Below are 17600 nucleotides of genomic sequence, written 5' to 3'. Positions count from 1 at the left end.
AAGATATTCAGACAAATGACAATATCAACTGCTCCCCAGAAATGGGCTGCACAGCAATGGGCAGCAAGACTATGCATGCACCTTCAGTCATAGCCATGACTACTCTGCCACATGTTCCACTGAAGATATTTTATTAAGTTAGGCCCATCATTATTTCAGAAGACACAAGTTCCTTGCCGTTCTTTTTACAGAAGAAGGCACACCAGCAAACACATCAGCATTTGATAGGTACACCAAGTCCATTTTAATAAGTGAATCCGCAACCCTAAAACCATTAATTCCCCCTTTCCCATAACCAGTTGTAGGCAGTTTTCTTCGGAACTCAGAATCTAACTTGCATCCGGAAATGCATCTGCTTTGTAGCATTGTTACTCATTCCTGTCTTGAGCATCCACTTTGACTTTATCCTCTGCAGGTACTGCATGTCACGCTGCTGAGCAGAGATGGCCCCTGCAGGGAGAGAGAAGGAAGAGAGATAAATCAATGTCTGTCACCTCACTTACACCTTGTATGCAAACCAGCTGACCTACCCACGTACTTCAGCAGCTATCTATAGGTTTTCCTTCCCATACTGGCACTCTTCTTTCCACTTTTCTCTGGGGAAAGCCCAGCTCCCTCTACAAATACCTATTACTGTGATTAAGACAAATAGTTGTTTTGCATTCCAAGCAAGATTCTTATGTTTCAAAAGTGAATATAGACCACTACACTGTTCCTCAACTGGAAAAGTATTTTGTCAAAGCATGACTTATGCTGTATTATTAAATAGCAAGAGTAGTTGCTTGGACAGGCAGAAACCAAGAAATCTCAGTAAGTCACCAAGTATCACAAACAATGGAATGAAAAGCTCGCACATGAGTCACACTGAATTTTAAAAACAAACTTCCTATATCTGCTTGGATGTTGGGAATTAAAATGAACAGAGTGGAAAACAAACTACTGCATAAACCCCACATGTAAAGCAAAGTCGACCTCTGGAACTGCAGAGTGCTGACATCCCAGAGCCTCCTCCCACTGTGACTCACCTGTCTGCCCAGTCCAGCCCAAGGCTCGGTACTGCTGCAGCACCCGACCCACAGCTTTCCTGTTCTTGGCAACAGCCACGGCTCTGGTCACTCCAAAACGCTGCTTGTAGTACCTCATCAGGGAACGGTGACCCACTCTGGCACCTGTCCATGGGAGGGGACATCTTATTATCCATCATGGAACAGCTCCTGAAATGAGTACTCAAGCACACTGTGAAAACTATGGAAAACCCCTCTGCTGAGATACCTGTTTAAAGGGTGCAGAACCTTAAAAATAGGAACTCAATAAAATTACTGTAAGAGCTGCTTGAAGAAAAAACACAAAATGTGCTGCTGTTCAAGCGGGCCTTGGCTCAGATAACAAACAGGCAGTTATCAGAAAAAATTTTAACTAGTGGAATGAGCAGAGAGGCAATGCTGTTTCAAGTAAGCAGTAAAGCCACTTGCAGACATTCAGGAAAACTTGTGTAACTGCAGAGTTGACAGCACTTCTAAAAATTAAAGGGCTGAGGTGCCCTCATATAAAACCACCAAACAAACAAAGAACACCAAGTGAGAGTGCCAAATGCTAAACTAGAGAAAAGTTATTTAAAAATTTAATTTACTGAACTGGTTTACTGAATTAGGTAGGAGCTGGCACTCTACAAAAAACACCCCACTACACAAGATAACCTAAATTATGGCCTCTCCAAGTTGCATTCAAATAAATATGGAAGCTCTTGTTAGAGTATACAACATGATAATGAAGAAGTAAAATGGGCAAAGCAACCCACTGTCCCAGTCCACATACCCACCAGAGCTGAAGAAGCTGAACTACTTGGCAGCGAAAATAATGGAAGATGAGGACATGACTCCATTCCCGGGGGAAAACAGAGTGGCCTGTGCTGCAGGTACTGGAGGCAGATACGGGAGGTGCAGGGAAAGTAAGATGTAACACAAACCATGTGCCCACCTGATGGAAGGATCAGCTCCATAGTGTCATCATCATAATCCAACTCCTTCTCTGCCAGGTGCTTTCCAGGACTCTCCACATCTTTCCCATCCTCATGATCAGGGTAACTGCTCCTGTGGAAGAGCAGCAATACATGGTTTAAACACAGTGAGCAGCCACAGCTATCCAGACCCACTGTACAAAAGAACCACCATGCACGGCACAAATATTGTCATGTTTCACACCTGCCTTTGCCTGAGAGCTCCTAACAGCAGAACCCTGCCCTGATCAGAGCCTGGAGACAAGGAACCCCCTTCCTCAACCCTGTTCTGCAACTCAGCACAGTTCTGCTGCTGCATACTTAACAATGACTTATGGTGAAAAGCCACCACAGTGTAGGTCACCAGCTCTGCACAGCCACCGAATGAGCGCTCCCAGAAGCTCCACCTGTCACCGTAATATTTCTGACCAAAATTTCTGAACACAGCTTAGGATAAGTTGCAGGAAGCTCATCAAGAGGCCTCTAAATCACAGCAGTCCTGTTCAACTGCAGCTAAACAATAAAATTTATGTAAGAAACCCACAGTAAGTGTTAAGTCCACAATCTGTTTAAAAGGTAATGGGAAAGACAGTTATGATCTTTTATGGCCTTGCTGGTGCACCAAAATCTCAATTCAGTAACAGTTAACATACAAAACAGAACTCAAAATGTACTTTGATGTAGGACTGGTAATAACCATCACGGAAGAAGACAACCAATCTTCTTGTAACAATTACCTAAAAAAGTGGGGAATCACCAATGCAAAATACTGGAACTTGAAACATCACTAAATTTTAACAATGAATAGTAGTTTCTAATGTAATGTTTAACTGTCCTTTTGTCTGTCCCACACCTGTGTCCCACTCAAAAAGAAATAACCTCACCTAAAATCATAGAAATCTGCAAATTCCAAGGCAGCATCTCCATCTGTGAAGAGTTTGCAGTGGCTTTTATCATTCATATGAGCCTGGACCGCTTCCGTAGAGTAGAAGGATTTCCCCTTTTCATTGCACCAGATGCAGATTTTCCCAACGCCAACTTTCTCTCCTGCAGAAAATATTGGCACTTCTATTGGTCTGAACAAATCTCCCTATCAGTAATTAACATTCCTGTGACAAAGCCTTCCATCTTGCAGGCAGAGAGACTTAAGCGGAGCCTCGAGCCCTTAATTTCCAGGACAGCCCTGCCGTTCCTATGCCTTGACCATATCACCCCATCAGGGACAAGTCTAGCCATTTAAAGATCTCTTATGACAAGCTATGGGTCATCCAGTATTCCCAATAACAAATTTCACACTTCCAATATGTTTTTCTATTGAATACTCCAAAATTATTTTATATTCATCATTATTTTTAGACTTGAAGGATGATACATTTTTTCCTAGCTTTTAGCTCTCTCACAAGCATTGCAAACCAAAGAGACAAATACTTGTGACTCACTGGTAGGACAACACAGTTCATATGCATGCCTTAGCCACAGAATTTTGTCCAAAATTTCATGTTATCTGAACAACTTTCTCAACATCAGTAAACTATGTGAGACCTACAGGGTACATGACCATGTCTGCTCACCCAGGTTTTCTCTTAGTCTGCCTGGAAAGCCTGTGTCCCTGCTCATGATCAACATACTGACAGCACTCAGAAAAAAAACAAGCAACCCAAACGAAAACATCTGGTGTCATATCCAAATGAAAATAAGCACTATCAGAATATAATTATACAAAGAAAAAAAGATAAAATTCTGTCATACCAAGATACTTGATTAGTCCTCTGAGATCCACAAGGTACTCTATGTCTGGAATAAAGAAGCTGTGGACTTTTGTCATATGTGCCACGTTTTTTGTGAGAGATCTTGAGTGATGGGGACAGAACAAGCAGTCTGTGACTGGAATGGCCCCAACAGCAGGAATGCTTTCAGCCTCTGCCTGTTGTTCGTCCTCTTCTTCCACACCTTCCATCTCTTCATCGGAGACAATGTCTTCATCAGAATCCATATCTTCCCAGTCTTTTAAAAGAAGTTTTAAAAAAGGTAATTATTTTATACTTTTCCCAAGCAAAATAAGTCCCAAGTAAGTTAGAAAAAGCCATCACAGAACATATTGTATTTTTTGTTCTTACAGCTAAGTACTACACAGTCACTTCCAGGTGCAAGAATTTACCATTGCCAGTAAAATACATTTCTTTTTAAGATGCACAGCAAACGCACAAGATTGCTCACAAAAACTGTTGGCTGATCTGATACTTTTTCCCCTCCATTTTTTCAACTATTAACACTTAACTGCTGTTTCTAGGCCTTTAATTCACCACAGGGCAAGAACACAAGCATGGCTCATTGAAAACAAGACAACTCTGGTAACATCAGGAAAATACTCATTTCCAGCAGTGAGGGAAAACACACTCCTGTTCACACACAGAAACATTCAGAAACCTACAGAGATTTTTTGCAATACAGTTTATGGCTAACACATTAACACCAGACAAGCACAAGCCGGCTTCCTCTTTAGGTGTTATGATGTATGTTCAGAGGTAAAAGTTTCTTCTCATGTAGAACAGATTCACTGAACTGCAACAGAAATTTCAAGAGCACAAAACTGCTGTAACAGCTGCAGTAATGTGACACACGGGTTTCAGAAGCTGGAATGGAGTTCCACCTCATTCATACCTGTCCCCTGGCTACAGCTCAGTCACCCCATTCAACTGCTCCAATACATGTGTTCGGAGTTGCACCAGCAACTACAGCACTGAAAAGATCCAGGTTAAAAATAACCCTTTTCTGGAAATTCTGAAGCTCTGATCTTTTCAGCTGTCTGCTTTCCAGGCTGACCTCCAACACAGAGCTGTATTCACAGGAAAAGGCCACTGGGGTGGCAACTCATAAACCCATTTCAACACAGACATCAATATGCTGAGAAGTGATACCACACAGTCAGGTTAAAGAGCAAATTTTCTCCTCTGGTCTTGGGAGGCAGAGGGAAACAAAACCAACCACCTCCCTTCAACAGATCAGGAAATGAGTTGGGACAATAGCAAATGATCATAACTGCAATTTTGTCCATTTATTTTTCAGAAGTAGTTTTAGCCTTCTTTAACAAAAACTTCCCTTGACATTTTATGTGGGAAATAGTGCTCACACTAGTGACTATTTATATTCAATCTTTACATGCATTAGTGTCTGTCTGTAGGCTGAACAACTGGCAGTTCAGACACTAACCCAGAATCCTTGACTGCAAACATGGGCCAACCTTAACTTCTTTATTAAACTGAGAATGTAATCAACAGCAAGATCTTTTATAATGGAAAATGCTGCGCTGCTACAGAAGTAGGAGGAAGCTTTTGCTCAAACCACAGCATAGCCCAAGCTATCTTCCGTCAGTGTGTTTACCGCCTTACCTTCTTCATTATCCTCTTCTTCATTATGCTCTTCTTCCTCTGCTTGTTGCTTGGCCAGTTTCCTTTCCTGCTGTTCAAACCACTGCAGCCGTGGAGGTATTTCTGGTCGTTCTCTCCTCTGGGACAAGCTGGCACTTTCCCTGGAAATGGGAGAGCTACTGGCATTACTAGGAAGTAGAGGTGTCTTCTTTGGAGATGAAGATGGCTGGGCTCTGATGGCTTGCTGAATAGCTGTGTTCATTTCATCTTTATTTACACTCTCTGGGGCCAGCCCCTTTTCCAGATTCTTCTCATTTAGTATTTTCACCTTCTTGCTGACAGCTTGGACAGCTTTCTTCTCCAGCTCCAGGTGCTTCTTGGACTTCAGGTGATTCTCATAGGCATTGAAGGTGGAGAACCTCTTGCTGCACACCGTGCAGTAAGTGGCAGTGATTTTGTTCTGCTCCTCTACTACTGCTCTCTGCGCCAGGACTCTCTCTTGGAAATTCTCAGCAGTGACAGGAGGCATGTCAGCAACTTTACGCTTCAGGTTGTACCTGTGCCAGTCGGTTTTGTAATGGGCACGCTGAATGTCGCCATCCTTGAAAGCCACACGGCAAGTGATGCAAGTGTACGTGGCCATTACTAGAAAGTGGGAAAAAAATAAAATTGTGCTAAAAAAGTTAAGTAACAGACACAAAAGATCCCCACCGCAACTTCCTGACAACCTTCTTTAAAGGCAGTGTAGACACATAGTTCTTGCAAAAAATTAAATTTATTAAACACCAGCATCAGTGGAGCAAGAGAGGAAGCATAAACAAAAGACTGAGTTTACTTGTACCACAGCAGCAGCTGAGCATCCCAGCTCTGGATGCAGAACCTGCTGTGCCTGTTGGGACTGGGATGCAGGAGAGGGCCCCCAGTCACAGCAACAGTATTTAAAAAAGTTTTCACTTTTCACTGAAGATCAGTGCCTGAATGTTCTTAACAAGCTTGTGTTCTGCCAACTGTAAGACTTTGGAGGAGATGATGATTCCTCAGAAATAAGGGTAAAAAGGGAAAACCTGATTACAGGCCTATTTTCTGTTTTCCACAACCTTCTCAAATGGCAAAAAAAAGAAGTTACTGCATTTAAAAATAAAGCCTTCTTAGCTACTTTGGAGCAGTGCATGTAGTGTTGACAACACTGTACCCTGTCAAGCTGCTCATCTGGAGATGCAGTCAGTCATTCCTAGATCTAGCACTTGAAGCCACTAATCCTGGCCTCCCCTCACTTCCCACCACCCTGCTGAGCCATGTTACTGGGGCTGGAACTGGACAACTGCAGAGCAGTGACCTGCCACTGGTGCTGTCCTTTCCAAACCCATACATTTCCTTCCTTCTCAGTGCTTAATGAAACTTAGCTCTTTTTTTTTTTTTAAACAAAGTTGATGGAATCTCTTGAACACGCCAAAAGCAAAGAGCAAAAAAATCGTAATCTGGAGATCACAGAAAGTGCCTCATCTTTTAATTGATTTAGAAAAATTATGGCTTAATCTGGAGAAAAAAGAAATAATACATCACGATGAGGTGGTCTGAAAGCAGGGAGAAAGAGCAGCCCCTCCCTGAAACTACTAACGGGGAGAAGCAGTGGCAGAAATCATAACCTTGCAAAGTCAAAATACACATTATGAAACGCTGATTCTCTGTAACCACTGGGCTTATTACTGCTTGTGCTACAGTGACAGGGGGATGCAGAAAATAAAGGCCATATTATTTTATCTGGAGTACTGTAAGTATCTTATCAGATGCTTTTCGCGTTTCAGAGAAAAACGTGTTCTCCACCCACTGAGAGACCCCAAGTAATCCCTGAGGCGTTCTGCGTTCCCCTGGTGCCTGCAGCGCTCCCTGCCCCTCTCCCCGCTGAAGTCCCAACCTCCGCCATAAACCACGGACCCAGAGCCCCGCTGCCTGTTAGTGACAACTCCTTGCGGGACCCTGAGGCAGAACACTCTGTTCTGGTCCATGACGGACAGACAGAAGCCAAACGCTACATTACCACCGGGGCATTTAAAAACACCCAGCCTCCTCCCGCTCCACCCCACCCCAATGACAGCAGCTCAGAAGGCAAGGGCTGTAACAGAAACTAAAGCCATAAACCTTCACCTCTGACTAACTACGTCAGAACAGTCTGGGTGGAGATGTGTTTACAACTCAAAGTACACAAAACAGGGAAATCCCGTGCAATTACACATCTTCCCACAAGCCGCCTGCATTCCCTCCTCCCCCCTCGCCCCGTTTTAAGCCACAGGAGCGAAGCCCCGAATCCTACCTTGTGTGGGGCTGAGGAAAAGGAAACTCCAGGCACTCACAAGGCCGCAGCACAGCCAAGCCCTTCCGGACAAATCGCGACCTCCCCTGAGGCTCTTTATTACGGCTGATTTTTAGTTGTCTTCGCCTGGATTTAAACTGAGCCGTGGACAAGGCAGGCGTTTACAACACGGGCAACAAAAAGTCGGGCAAAACCTATAGATAAATAAATACGAATGAAAATAAAAGCAAGAGATAAGACGGGGCACAGACGGCAGCCGCGGGCCACGAGGCCAGGCGTGCACCAGGCCGGGCTCACACGGAGCCTGCATCCCAAGGGAGCGCAGCCGGTTCGGCCGGGACACGCCGCCGCCGCCTGCCCTCCGCCACCCTCGCCGGGCCGGGCCGGGCCGGGCCGGGCCGGGCCGGGCCGGGCCGGGCCGGGCCGGGCCGGGCCATCCCATCCCGGGCCATCCTATCCCATCCCATCCCACGCCGCCCCTCAGTCCCGGGACACGCACCCGCGGCCGCCGGATCCCGCAGCGCCGGGCGCGGGGCGGGGCGCGCGGGCAGGAAGCGCCGCGCGGTGTCCGGCGGGAGCGGGCCGCGCGCCCCCTGGCGGCCGGAGGGCGCGGGGCAGGGCGGCGCCCGGAAGGGAGCGGGGAGGGGCGGGAGCGGCGCCTGAGGGGCCGTGCCGGGGTGCGGCTGGTGGGGGGGTGTCGTTTTGTTTCTTTGGTTGTTTTCACAGGGTCAGTTAGCTTGGAAAAGATGTCTTGGGTCATCGAGCCCAATCTATGGCCGAACACCGCCTTGTCAACTAGACCATGGCACTGAGTGCCACATCCAGTCTTTCCTGAGACACTCCAGGGACCGTGACTCCGCCACGTCCCGGGGCAGCCCATTCTAGTATCGAGCGACCCTTTCTGTGAAGAAATTCTTCCTAATGGCCGAGCTAAACCTTCCCTGTTGCAGCTTATGACCGTGTTCTTGTCCTGTCACTGGTTACCTGGGGCAAGAGGCCGAACCCCACCTGGCGAGAACCTTGTCTCAGGCAGCTGTAGTGATAAGGTCACCCGCTTTGTTGTTACAGGGTTTTTCCCATTTCTGGGAGCAAACACACAATGAGATGATGAAAGATAAAAACTAACACATATTTATTAAAACAATCAATATAATAGTTCCATGTTTACAAAACAGTGATCAGGCAGGTAAAGTGCTGCAGAATACTTAAATACGGACATTTTGTAATTCTCCAGTTTCTGGTTGCCCGGGTGGGGATTACTCACAGACTGTGACGCCGCTCATGTGCTGAGAACAGACGTGGAGACTACAGGGATTTGTTCACAAGGCTGGGACAGCCTGGAAAAAGTGCAGAACGAACACAGAACAAGTAGAACGAGTATCTCTTCAGATCCAGTTACTTTGGGTTACAATTATTTAAACTTCTCTGCATAGAATAGTATTTTTCTCCATTAACAAACAGAAGAATGGTCAGCAGGTGTGTGGTACATAGCCATGGAAACCCTGTGTGGTGGAAACGGGTGGTTTTGCACTGGATTTGACACACCTAAGGCCCCCTGTGATCCTGTCACTTATATGTAATGGCACAAGGGGAAATTTTCTGAGTGGGAAAGTGACCTGCATCCCTGCCCTGGCATACATCCTTTTCTTCCATCAGAATGTGAAAAAGCCACTGCAAGGCACAAGACAGAGAGCCCTTTACTGCCAGGTATGAACACACACACAACACAAGCAGTACTGATCCCAGGGCAGGATCACACAGTTACCCCACGGCATCGGCTCACACTATGGCCTCTACGCTGCCCATGTGCCTTTCAACTGGAAATCACACTCGTGCAGGCTTTCCATGGAAAAACTGCATGTTTCAAAGCTATGTACTGCCTTATACCCCCTTGCCTGTCTTCCTGCCCATACATTCAGTTTGAAGGATGGGAAGGTGATGACAATGCTCGGTAGGAAAGATGCTGTGGACCACTGTGACAGGAATTTTAAAGGAACTGCTATTTCATGGCTGCTGCTGTAACATAGCAAAATGAAGTTTTCTCAAGAGATTTCCAGCTGAGGGCAGTGTGGAAGGGATCTACAAAGGAGGAAAACATTTTCTTTGTGTTTTCCTGGCAAACTGCTGGCAGTGGAATGTATTGTGTCCAAGTGAAGTGTTTCTTACATGGGGTTGTGTGGAAGGGAAAGGATTTTCCTGCAGAAAATAAGACATCTTGCACTACCTGAGGAAGAATATGAAATGTTATAGAATTACATCCTTCCCATTACACAGTATTTAGGGGCTAGAATGTAATTGACTACCATGACAGCAGAAAAAAAAATTCTAAAGACATTCACATAAGCAACTATGTCCCTAACTTAAATGATTTACTTGTTCAAGTTTTGGTTGTTTTTTCCTTTCTAGGGAGAAAAAAAAAAAAAAAAAAAAAAAGACTCATACGGGAGAAAAAATCAATCTATTTACCTATCTTGAAACCAGAAATTGGGTAATTAACAAAAAGTCTGAGAAACTCCTCCAACTGCTTTTCTTTCTGATCTAATCTATTATTCTAGAAGAGTGCCCCTGTGTTACATACTTTCATAACCACAAGCATTTTTCATAAAACAACAATAAAGTGCACGCTGTTACAATGCCACCATTGACAGCCAGCTAGTCTGTCCTGCCAATCTGCTCCAGAAACGCCTGTGAAGGACTGCTCCCTCCCTGCTGCCTCTCCCTGTCCCGCAGCCTGTTTCCTTTTCTGGCAGCAGTACTCCTGGACAAGGAAGCACACAGTTGTTTGGGCGTCCTACAAAGCTTCATAAGCAACTTAGATTTGTACTCTTTTAACTGTACCGATTGTCCTAAACATGCTGCAAGGAAATTAGGCTTTTAAGTCATCTGAGAACTTTTTAAACTCACTCATTTTTCAGCATAGGCCTTTTTAAAATTTTGGTTGGGTATTTGATTTTTTTGCTTGTTTTTTTTCCAAATGAGAACAACAGGCCGGTGAACACAAAAGAAGAAACTTAGCAACTAATGCTGTGGAAGTGATGTGGGCCATGTTTTCTAATGATTTCCAGAAACTCAGGTGTTGTGATATTGTAATTTTGAAAGCTGCATCTATACCCAGCATCCACTTATTTCCTAATGTATTTGATAATGAAGGCACAGGCTTACCCTTTTACTGGTAAAGGACAGCAAACACAGTCAATATGAGTTACTGACACAAAAAGCACAAGCAACAATAAAACTAATGTCAAAAAAATCTCAGTATCCTTCCTTTTACTATACTCTTTTTGGCCATCTGCCTATTTTTCCACCTCAAAAGGAAAAAAAAAATACAAAATGAAGTTGATTTCAAACACAGGTTTACCTACACATATATGTTAGTGGAAGATTTTTATCATCTGTTGCTGTACTTTTTGAGGGTCCTAGATGACAGTATTTACCTCTTCAAATGCCAGCAAATGGAAATTTACTTGAGTAGTCGTAGCAGCTGACATGGTCCCTCAACTTTGCTAATGGTTTGCATCACATAAAAAAATCCTAGCTTTATTTCTTCCTGTTTCTTGGATTACTATTGCTTGGTATTGCAATTCTGTTTTGTCACAGGTGAACAAAAAAGCCCTAGAAAAATAAGTTATCTGCTTGAGATCCCATGCCACTCACTCAGCATGTGTGGACTTTAAACTGGCAAATAATTTAAGCAAGTTCTTTTTTTGTATTAAACTACATGCCATGAAGAAGATTCTGAGTGTCTTCTCTAGCAACTGACCTCAACAAATGCATCTAAGTATCTTAAAATAAGCAGCTTGCAATACAACTTTTTTACCAAGTGGAAGCAGCTATCATGGGTAAAAAAGCCAAACCAAAACCTACAGAATCTCAAATTAAGGAAGTGGCACATAAAAAGCCTTTATGCTTTTTTTTAAAATCTTTAATCTCTACCCCAAACAATAACTACCCTCACCTGCTCCCAAAAAGGTTGTTCGGTTTACACAATATTAACTTTTAAACATAAAGATTCATTGGCTGACTTTACATGGGCAATACTGCCAAGGACCAGACTCCATCACGGAACACAGCAGGTGGTCAGTCATATAACATGCCACTTTACAACTCTACAAGCCTATAACAGCAAAAAACTTGGAAATGCATCACCATATCCAAAATAATCCAAAGGTTTTAAGTATGAAATCTAGGGGTTTTTATAGTGTTGCACACATACTTAGACTCAAGTTGTGCCAGTGAATGTGTTTCATATATAGTAGATGCACTACATGTAATGCTAACTGCAGGGATCCATACTTTTTGGTAGGATTGAAGGAGGTGAGATGCAGTTAATCTCACTACAGCCCTCTGATAACTTGCCCACACAATACAAGTCATTAATTTTATTACATGATTGGAAAACTGGAGTAAATAGACTGCTGATATTGAAAATTTGGCTCAGGACCCCAAAATACATGTTGGCAAAAAGATAAAAAGAAACCTCTCCCCCAACTGTTTTGAACAACTGACTTCCACCACGCATCTGCAACCAACCAGTGGATAGATAATTCATTTCCATGCTATTACATTGAGGTATAACTACCAGAAACATTAAACTATCAGTATTAGCTGATATTTATCCAGTTAATTCACTCTGCATAAGGGAAATTATTACAACACATCTAAAGGGACAGTTAAAGCTTACAGCTCAGAATTTTCTTCTTCTTCTTTTTTTTCTTTTTTTTTTTTTCTTTCTTTTTTTTTTTTTTTTTTTTTTTAATGGTAATTTTTTTTGTATTTTATGTTTAATTTCTTCTGTGTTGCCAGGTGTAACTTCCAGGCTAATGACTTCCAAGCAGATTTGAAAGGAAGCCTGAAGACTTTTTCTTTTCCTGGGATTCTGCTTCTTGACCTTGTGAAAGTCCCAATTCTTTCTCAATCTGCTCTAGCTCAGACTGGTCAAGCAGTTCAAAATCATCAGCTTCTTCTGTGTCTGTCTCCTCGCTCAAACTGGGCGCTGCCTGTGAGGGAGCTTGCTGTAGAGACTGCAGCTGGTCTTTGATGGCAGCAGACACTGCAGCCGTGATGACATTGCCAGCAATTCCACTCATTAAATTAAAGGTTTGGTCACTGCTCAAAGGCAAGGACAACCCTGCAGTGGATGGTCTCTCTTTATTTGTTCTGGAAGCGTGATCCACCTTGACATTTGTTTGCTCTTTCCTTCGTTTTTGCTGGGTGGGCAAACCGATGCTTGAGTCATCATCATCGTTTGTGCCGGCGCCGTTTTCCAAAGAGGGAAACTCTAAAAGATCTCTAGCGAAAGCTTCTTCATGATCACTGGGTCGGTCAAAGTCTGTTACAGGGTTAACAGAAGGAAACGGTGTTAGCACTCACAAAAGGTTTCCCAAAAAGGCAGCCACATGTAAAAAATGCAGGTAGCAAGTGTTGCTCTGAATACATCTAAATCTAGCCCCAAAAATCAACTGGTATCAACCTAACTATCTGAACAAAGTAACTTCTTACAGCTAACTTTTTTAGGTATCTATCTGTAATGAAACAACCCATGCAATTTTTTAGCACAGCTATTTCTAAGTATACCAACCACATGACATCCTAACATTTACTTTTCTTCACAATATATATAGACTACAAATATGTAAACATATCAGGATGTGTTACAAGCTTTCAACATGCATGTGGAATAAAAAAAAAATCTTTTAAAATAAAAATATAAAACCAATATAAAGCCTAATTTCTTTTTCCTTTCTTGGCCAATGGTTGTATTAAAAAGGAAACAGAAAATGGAAACCCTCAAAATGATCAGAATTGTTTCATGTTTTCAAGAGGATAAAAAAGAAGGATATAATCAAACATTAGGTTTTGAATGACACATTAAATGATGAATGACACAGTATTTGTTATTAGAAATGTGTAAAACATACCATGGAGTACATGGCCTGTGGAAGAAGCCTAAATAAGGACAAGTGAATACTTTCCTCAAGTATTTGAATGAGAACGTAAAAAGTAATCAGTTTGAACTTACTTTCTATGAAAACAAGCAATAGGAGCTTGTTTTTGTAGGAGCATTCATAAAGGTTAAGGAAATAAATCCTAAAAATTGTATGTAATTTTTTTCCATTTTCTTTAGGAAAGACAGGCTGGGAAGGTGAGGAGGAAGGGTTGTGCTGCATGCAGAGTGCTGCTTGAATGCACAGAGCTTCGACAGGAGATGAGGCAGTCCTCAGATGCATCCCATTTGGCCTTGGACTCTTGTGTATGTTCCATTTGCTGAAATGCTCCATGGGGAAGAAGAGTGGATGTTGTTATTTTTCACTTAGCAAGGCTTTGACTGGAGTTTCCCACATGATCCTTGCAGCCAAGCTGGTGAGCAAGCAGGGTAAGGGAACTGTAAGGTGGGTGGAAAAGTGGCCGGGCTGCAGGGGTCGAAGGCTTCTTCAGCGACACAAGGTGCAGCTGGAGGCTGGTTATTGGTGTCGGTCACAGGGATTGAAACCAGCACTGTTCAAGGATTTTATTAATGATTTCGATGACAGGCTAGAGTGCACTCTGCAAGTTCATGGGCAGAAAGAAATTGCTGTGGGGCAGGTGTATTTGATATTCTGGAAGTTAGGATGCCTTCAAAGGGACCTCAACAGGCTGGAGAAAGGAACAGGCTGGAAAGGAACATCATGACATTTAAGAAAAGCAAATGTGAAGTCTTTCATCTGGGATGGAATAACCTGTGCAGAAGTGCAGGCTGGGGGCAACAAGACAGAAAGCAGCTTTCCAGAAGAAGATCTGAGGACAGAAAGTCAGTGGTATGCCCTTGCAGCAAGGAAGGCCAACCACACACTGAGCTGTAGTAGCTAAATTGAAGGCAGAAAATCAATGGAAGGGATTTTTCCTCCTCTATTCAGCAGCTGAGAGTAACACTGAAGTACATTGCCCAATTTTGACCTCTCCAGTTCTAGACAGACAACGGCATACAAGACTGAATCACCTGGAGGGCCAGCATGATTTTTTAGGGGCTAGAGAACAGGATGTATGTAGATGCTGAGAAAATGGGCCTCATTCGGTCCTAAGAGAAGGTGGCAAAGAGGGAATTCCGTTTAACTACTGAATGGGAAGGTAGAGAGAAGATGGGTCTGACTCTTCTAGAAAGCGCACAGTGAAAGGATCAGAGTAAACTGACACAAACTGGAACATGGGAAATTTTGACTCACAATAAGAAAAAAACCTTTTCCTCATGAGGGTAAGCAAATATTGGAAAAAGCTTTCCAGGGAAGTTGCTGAATATCTACCACTAGAGGTGTTCAGAATTCAAGTGGTCACAGCCCTGAGAAACTTCAAAAAGCTTTAAAGAAGAGCTTTGAACCTGCTTTGGATAGGAAGATAGATGAGATGAATGACAATTGCTTTTTACAACTTACAGTTCTGTGGTCATATATATGATGCGGTTTATTTACAACTTGAAATATTAGGAGAATAACTGAATGTATTAATTTGGCCTGTAGTATCATACTGCTTGTCATTTACAGGGAACTTTTCCTAGGAGAAATGCAAGATGAGCAGAGCAACAGATCCTCAGGTGAGATTGTACCAAACTACTGTTGTCCTTAATCTTTATTCCAGCAAAGTGTTTACTGATAGCTTGGTCTGTAAAAAGTAAGAACTTTTTTGGTCAAGATCAAATCAAGTTCTTGAGAATCTTTTCTGAGTCTAAGTCTTCATAGGCTCATTGCTGGCTGTCTTCATTTCTAATAGTAAAACCTAATAATACTTTCTTTAATTGGCTGTTTAACAAGTCAGTGTTTGTTCCTCAGCTTTTATTTGCCTAGCTTACCCACAAAAGCACTGGTAATAATTTTAAAAGGTTTACTTGCTTAAAAAAGTTTAGTAGAAGAGAGTGCTACATCTGGCACTTATTGAATGTGTTGGTTTTACCCAGCATTACTTGTTTAGACACTTGCTGATGAACTTTAACGTTTTTAAGATGAGGACAATTCTTACACAAGATGCATCCAAAACTATACAAAACACTAAGATTAACCTTAAATTCGTTTCAGAGAGAAAAGTAACAACCCCAAACCCTTCTGTCCTCAAATTGTCTAATCATTTTGAGGTAACTTGCATGTCTGGAATGCACTGATGATATAGATGAAGCTGTTACATACCGTCAGATGTGTCTGTCTGTGGAGAATATCCCTCGGATAAGTTAAAGGTCCCATTATCGGTCCAGGATACTTCTGAGACATCTGTGTCAGACACTGACAGCTCTTTGGCAACAATTGCAGGACTAACCTACAGAGAAAACACACCCATACATAGCATTCTTAGATTTAAAAAAAAATCACACTACAGAAAGCCAATGCTTAGATACTGAAAAAAATTATTTCTTGTATTTCATAGCAACATAAATCACCTGCTATTTAAGCCTTAATTGAAGAAACATGAAAATACTATACAATGCTTAGAAGTGAAGCATCGCTCTTTGTAATAACTGAAGGCTGTACTACATGAAAGAAGCATAGAAAATTCCCGTTATTCATTCTGAAAGCAATCTTACTGTAATGAAAGCACAATGTTAAGCACTACTGTAATGAAAATGAGCCTGAAAACACAAAATATGCATAATGCAACAAAAATAATAAACTTGGATGAGAAAAACCAGCCCAAGATCATCAAAAACTAGCTGAACAAAAAAAAATTATCCTTTACCAATTTATTGAACAATATTTAGTTATGTTGGCTACAAATTTTTATCCCATGGGATATATTTTTGGGGTTTCATTTTTCCCCCAGCACAAAACCACCTCCAAAGCAATTGCTGTCAAAGTCAGGCTTTATACACTACTGATCAAATATTCCATAATAATTTCTATTAAGATTATTTTAAATATCAACTGGTATTCTGATTATAACAGAAAAACCTTTGCCATACAGCCATTTAGAATACTAAGAGAAAAATGAGAAATTTGAGTGTTCTTATACATATCTAGAAAGATTTTATACTTATTATACCTATTTGCACCATCACTGGAAATTATTAGACAAGTGATTACAAAAATATCCAACGAATTATGTAGGTTTTCTATTAATGCTTCCCTTTTGTATTTTAATTTGATAAAAATCAACTGCAATTTCACTGTTGGAAATAAAAGTAACCATCTTTGCTTTTAAATATTAATGTAATCATTCTACAGCCAATACAAAATAAACACATTCTTAGCTCAGTACGTCAATAAAACCATTACCTTGAAGGCCAGAAGTCATAAATGCAGTAGGTTAATTAGTATAAGGCTAAAGGTGGAGACTCTGAATCATTTCTAAAGTCTACTGCTTAGTTCAGTAACACAGCCTCCTGGGGGAGGTCAAAGTCTTCCACAGAAGAACAGAGACAGCAATCTAGAGAGCCCCCCATTATCTATATAGATTTTAAAAGCAAAACAGGGCTGACAGAAAAAAAGTCACCTTAGGACACAGAGCTGATATGTCTAATTCACTGTCATCTTCTGTGGGTTTTGTTTTTGCTGTTTCTGAAAGAAAAAAGATATATTTTTATCCTACTCATGACAACGAATTTCCAGGTTCAGTGTGTGTTCTCTGTCACGCAACTTGTGTAGCACAATAACCTTCCACCTGCTGACACAGTGCATCATTTATGTGCTATGCTACCAGGGAAACAAGCCTGACTGGGAGACTAGCTGCTTATCAAAATACAGCAACCAAAGTGGGAGAAAGAATGTTATTCTGAATACATTCCAGTAGATGTATTTACCTGCACTGTACTTCCTTCAGGAGTCTCTGTTGCTCACTAGAATGTCATCTGCCCTGGCAATAAATATCTCCCTTTTAGAGTACACTGCTGGTAAAATACAATTTTCTTGATAATTGCATGTAATCTTCATTCACAAACCCCTTCTTCTACCAACACCCAGCAACGCTGCAT

The 17600-nt window shown here is 42.1% G+C and overlaps 2 protein-coding genes across 2 annotated transcripts in view; both read right to left on the bottom strand.

Moving 5' to 3' along the window:
- Positions 1 to 220: 220 nt before the first annotated feature.
- Positions 221 to 8193, bottom strand: ZNF622 (zinc finger protein 622). The gene is made up of 8 exons (XM_066326375.1): positions 8175 to 8193; positions 7676 to 7869; positions 5386 to 6009; positions 3746 to 4000; positions 2881 to 3043; positions 1978 to 2090; positions 1026 to 1169; positions 221 to 450 (listed from the first exon to the last, which is right to left on the bottom strand). Exons 3-8 carry the CDS (start codon positions 6005 to 6007, stop codon positions 323 to 325), a joined length of 1425 nt encoding a protein of 474 aa, XP_066182472.1. The 5' UTR covers positions 6008 to 6009; positions 7676 to 7869; positions 8175 to 8193; the 3' UTR covers positions 221 to 322.
- Positions 8194 to 8785: 592 nt separating this feature from the next.
- Positions 8786 to 17600, bottom strand: part of RETREG1 (reticulophagy regulator 1) — a 64879-nt gene continuing 56064 nt past the window's right edge. The window contains 3 exon segments of the mRNA XM_066326364.1: positions 8786 to 13004; positions 15826 to 15952; positions 17123 to 17187. Of these exon segments, the coding sequence (XP_066182461.1) occupies positions 12493 to 13004; positions 15826 to 15952; positions 17123 to 17187 (704 nt within the window). The 3' untranslated portion in view covers positions 8786 to 12492.

The sequence above is a fragment of the Sylvia atricapilla genome, chromosome 1, assembly GCF_009819655.1.
Source record: "Sylvia atricapilla isolate bSylAtr1 chromosome 1, bSylAtr1.pri, whole genome shotgun sequence".
NCBI lineage: Eukaryota > Metazoa > Chordata > Aves > Passeriformes > Sylviidae > Sylvia > Sylvia atricapilla.
Note: the sequence above shows the minus strand (reverse complement) of the source record. Positions and strands in the feature narration are given on the sequence as shown.

Bases quoted from the DNA above. Each gene is read 5' to 3' on its own strand.
- ZNF622 (XM_066326375.1), bottom strand. From the start codon at position 6,007: ATGGCCACGTACACTTGCATCACTTGCCGTGTGGCTTTCAAGGATGGC. The intron at 2,091-2,880 runs GTGAGGTTATTT...GCTCTTCCACAG, and splicing joins GCAGATTTCTATGATTTTAG to GAGCAGTTACCCTGATCATG. The intron at 451-1,025 runs GTGAGTCACAGT...CTCTCCCTGCAG, and splicing joins GGGCTGGACTGGGCAGACAG to GGGCCATCTCTGCTCAGCAG.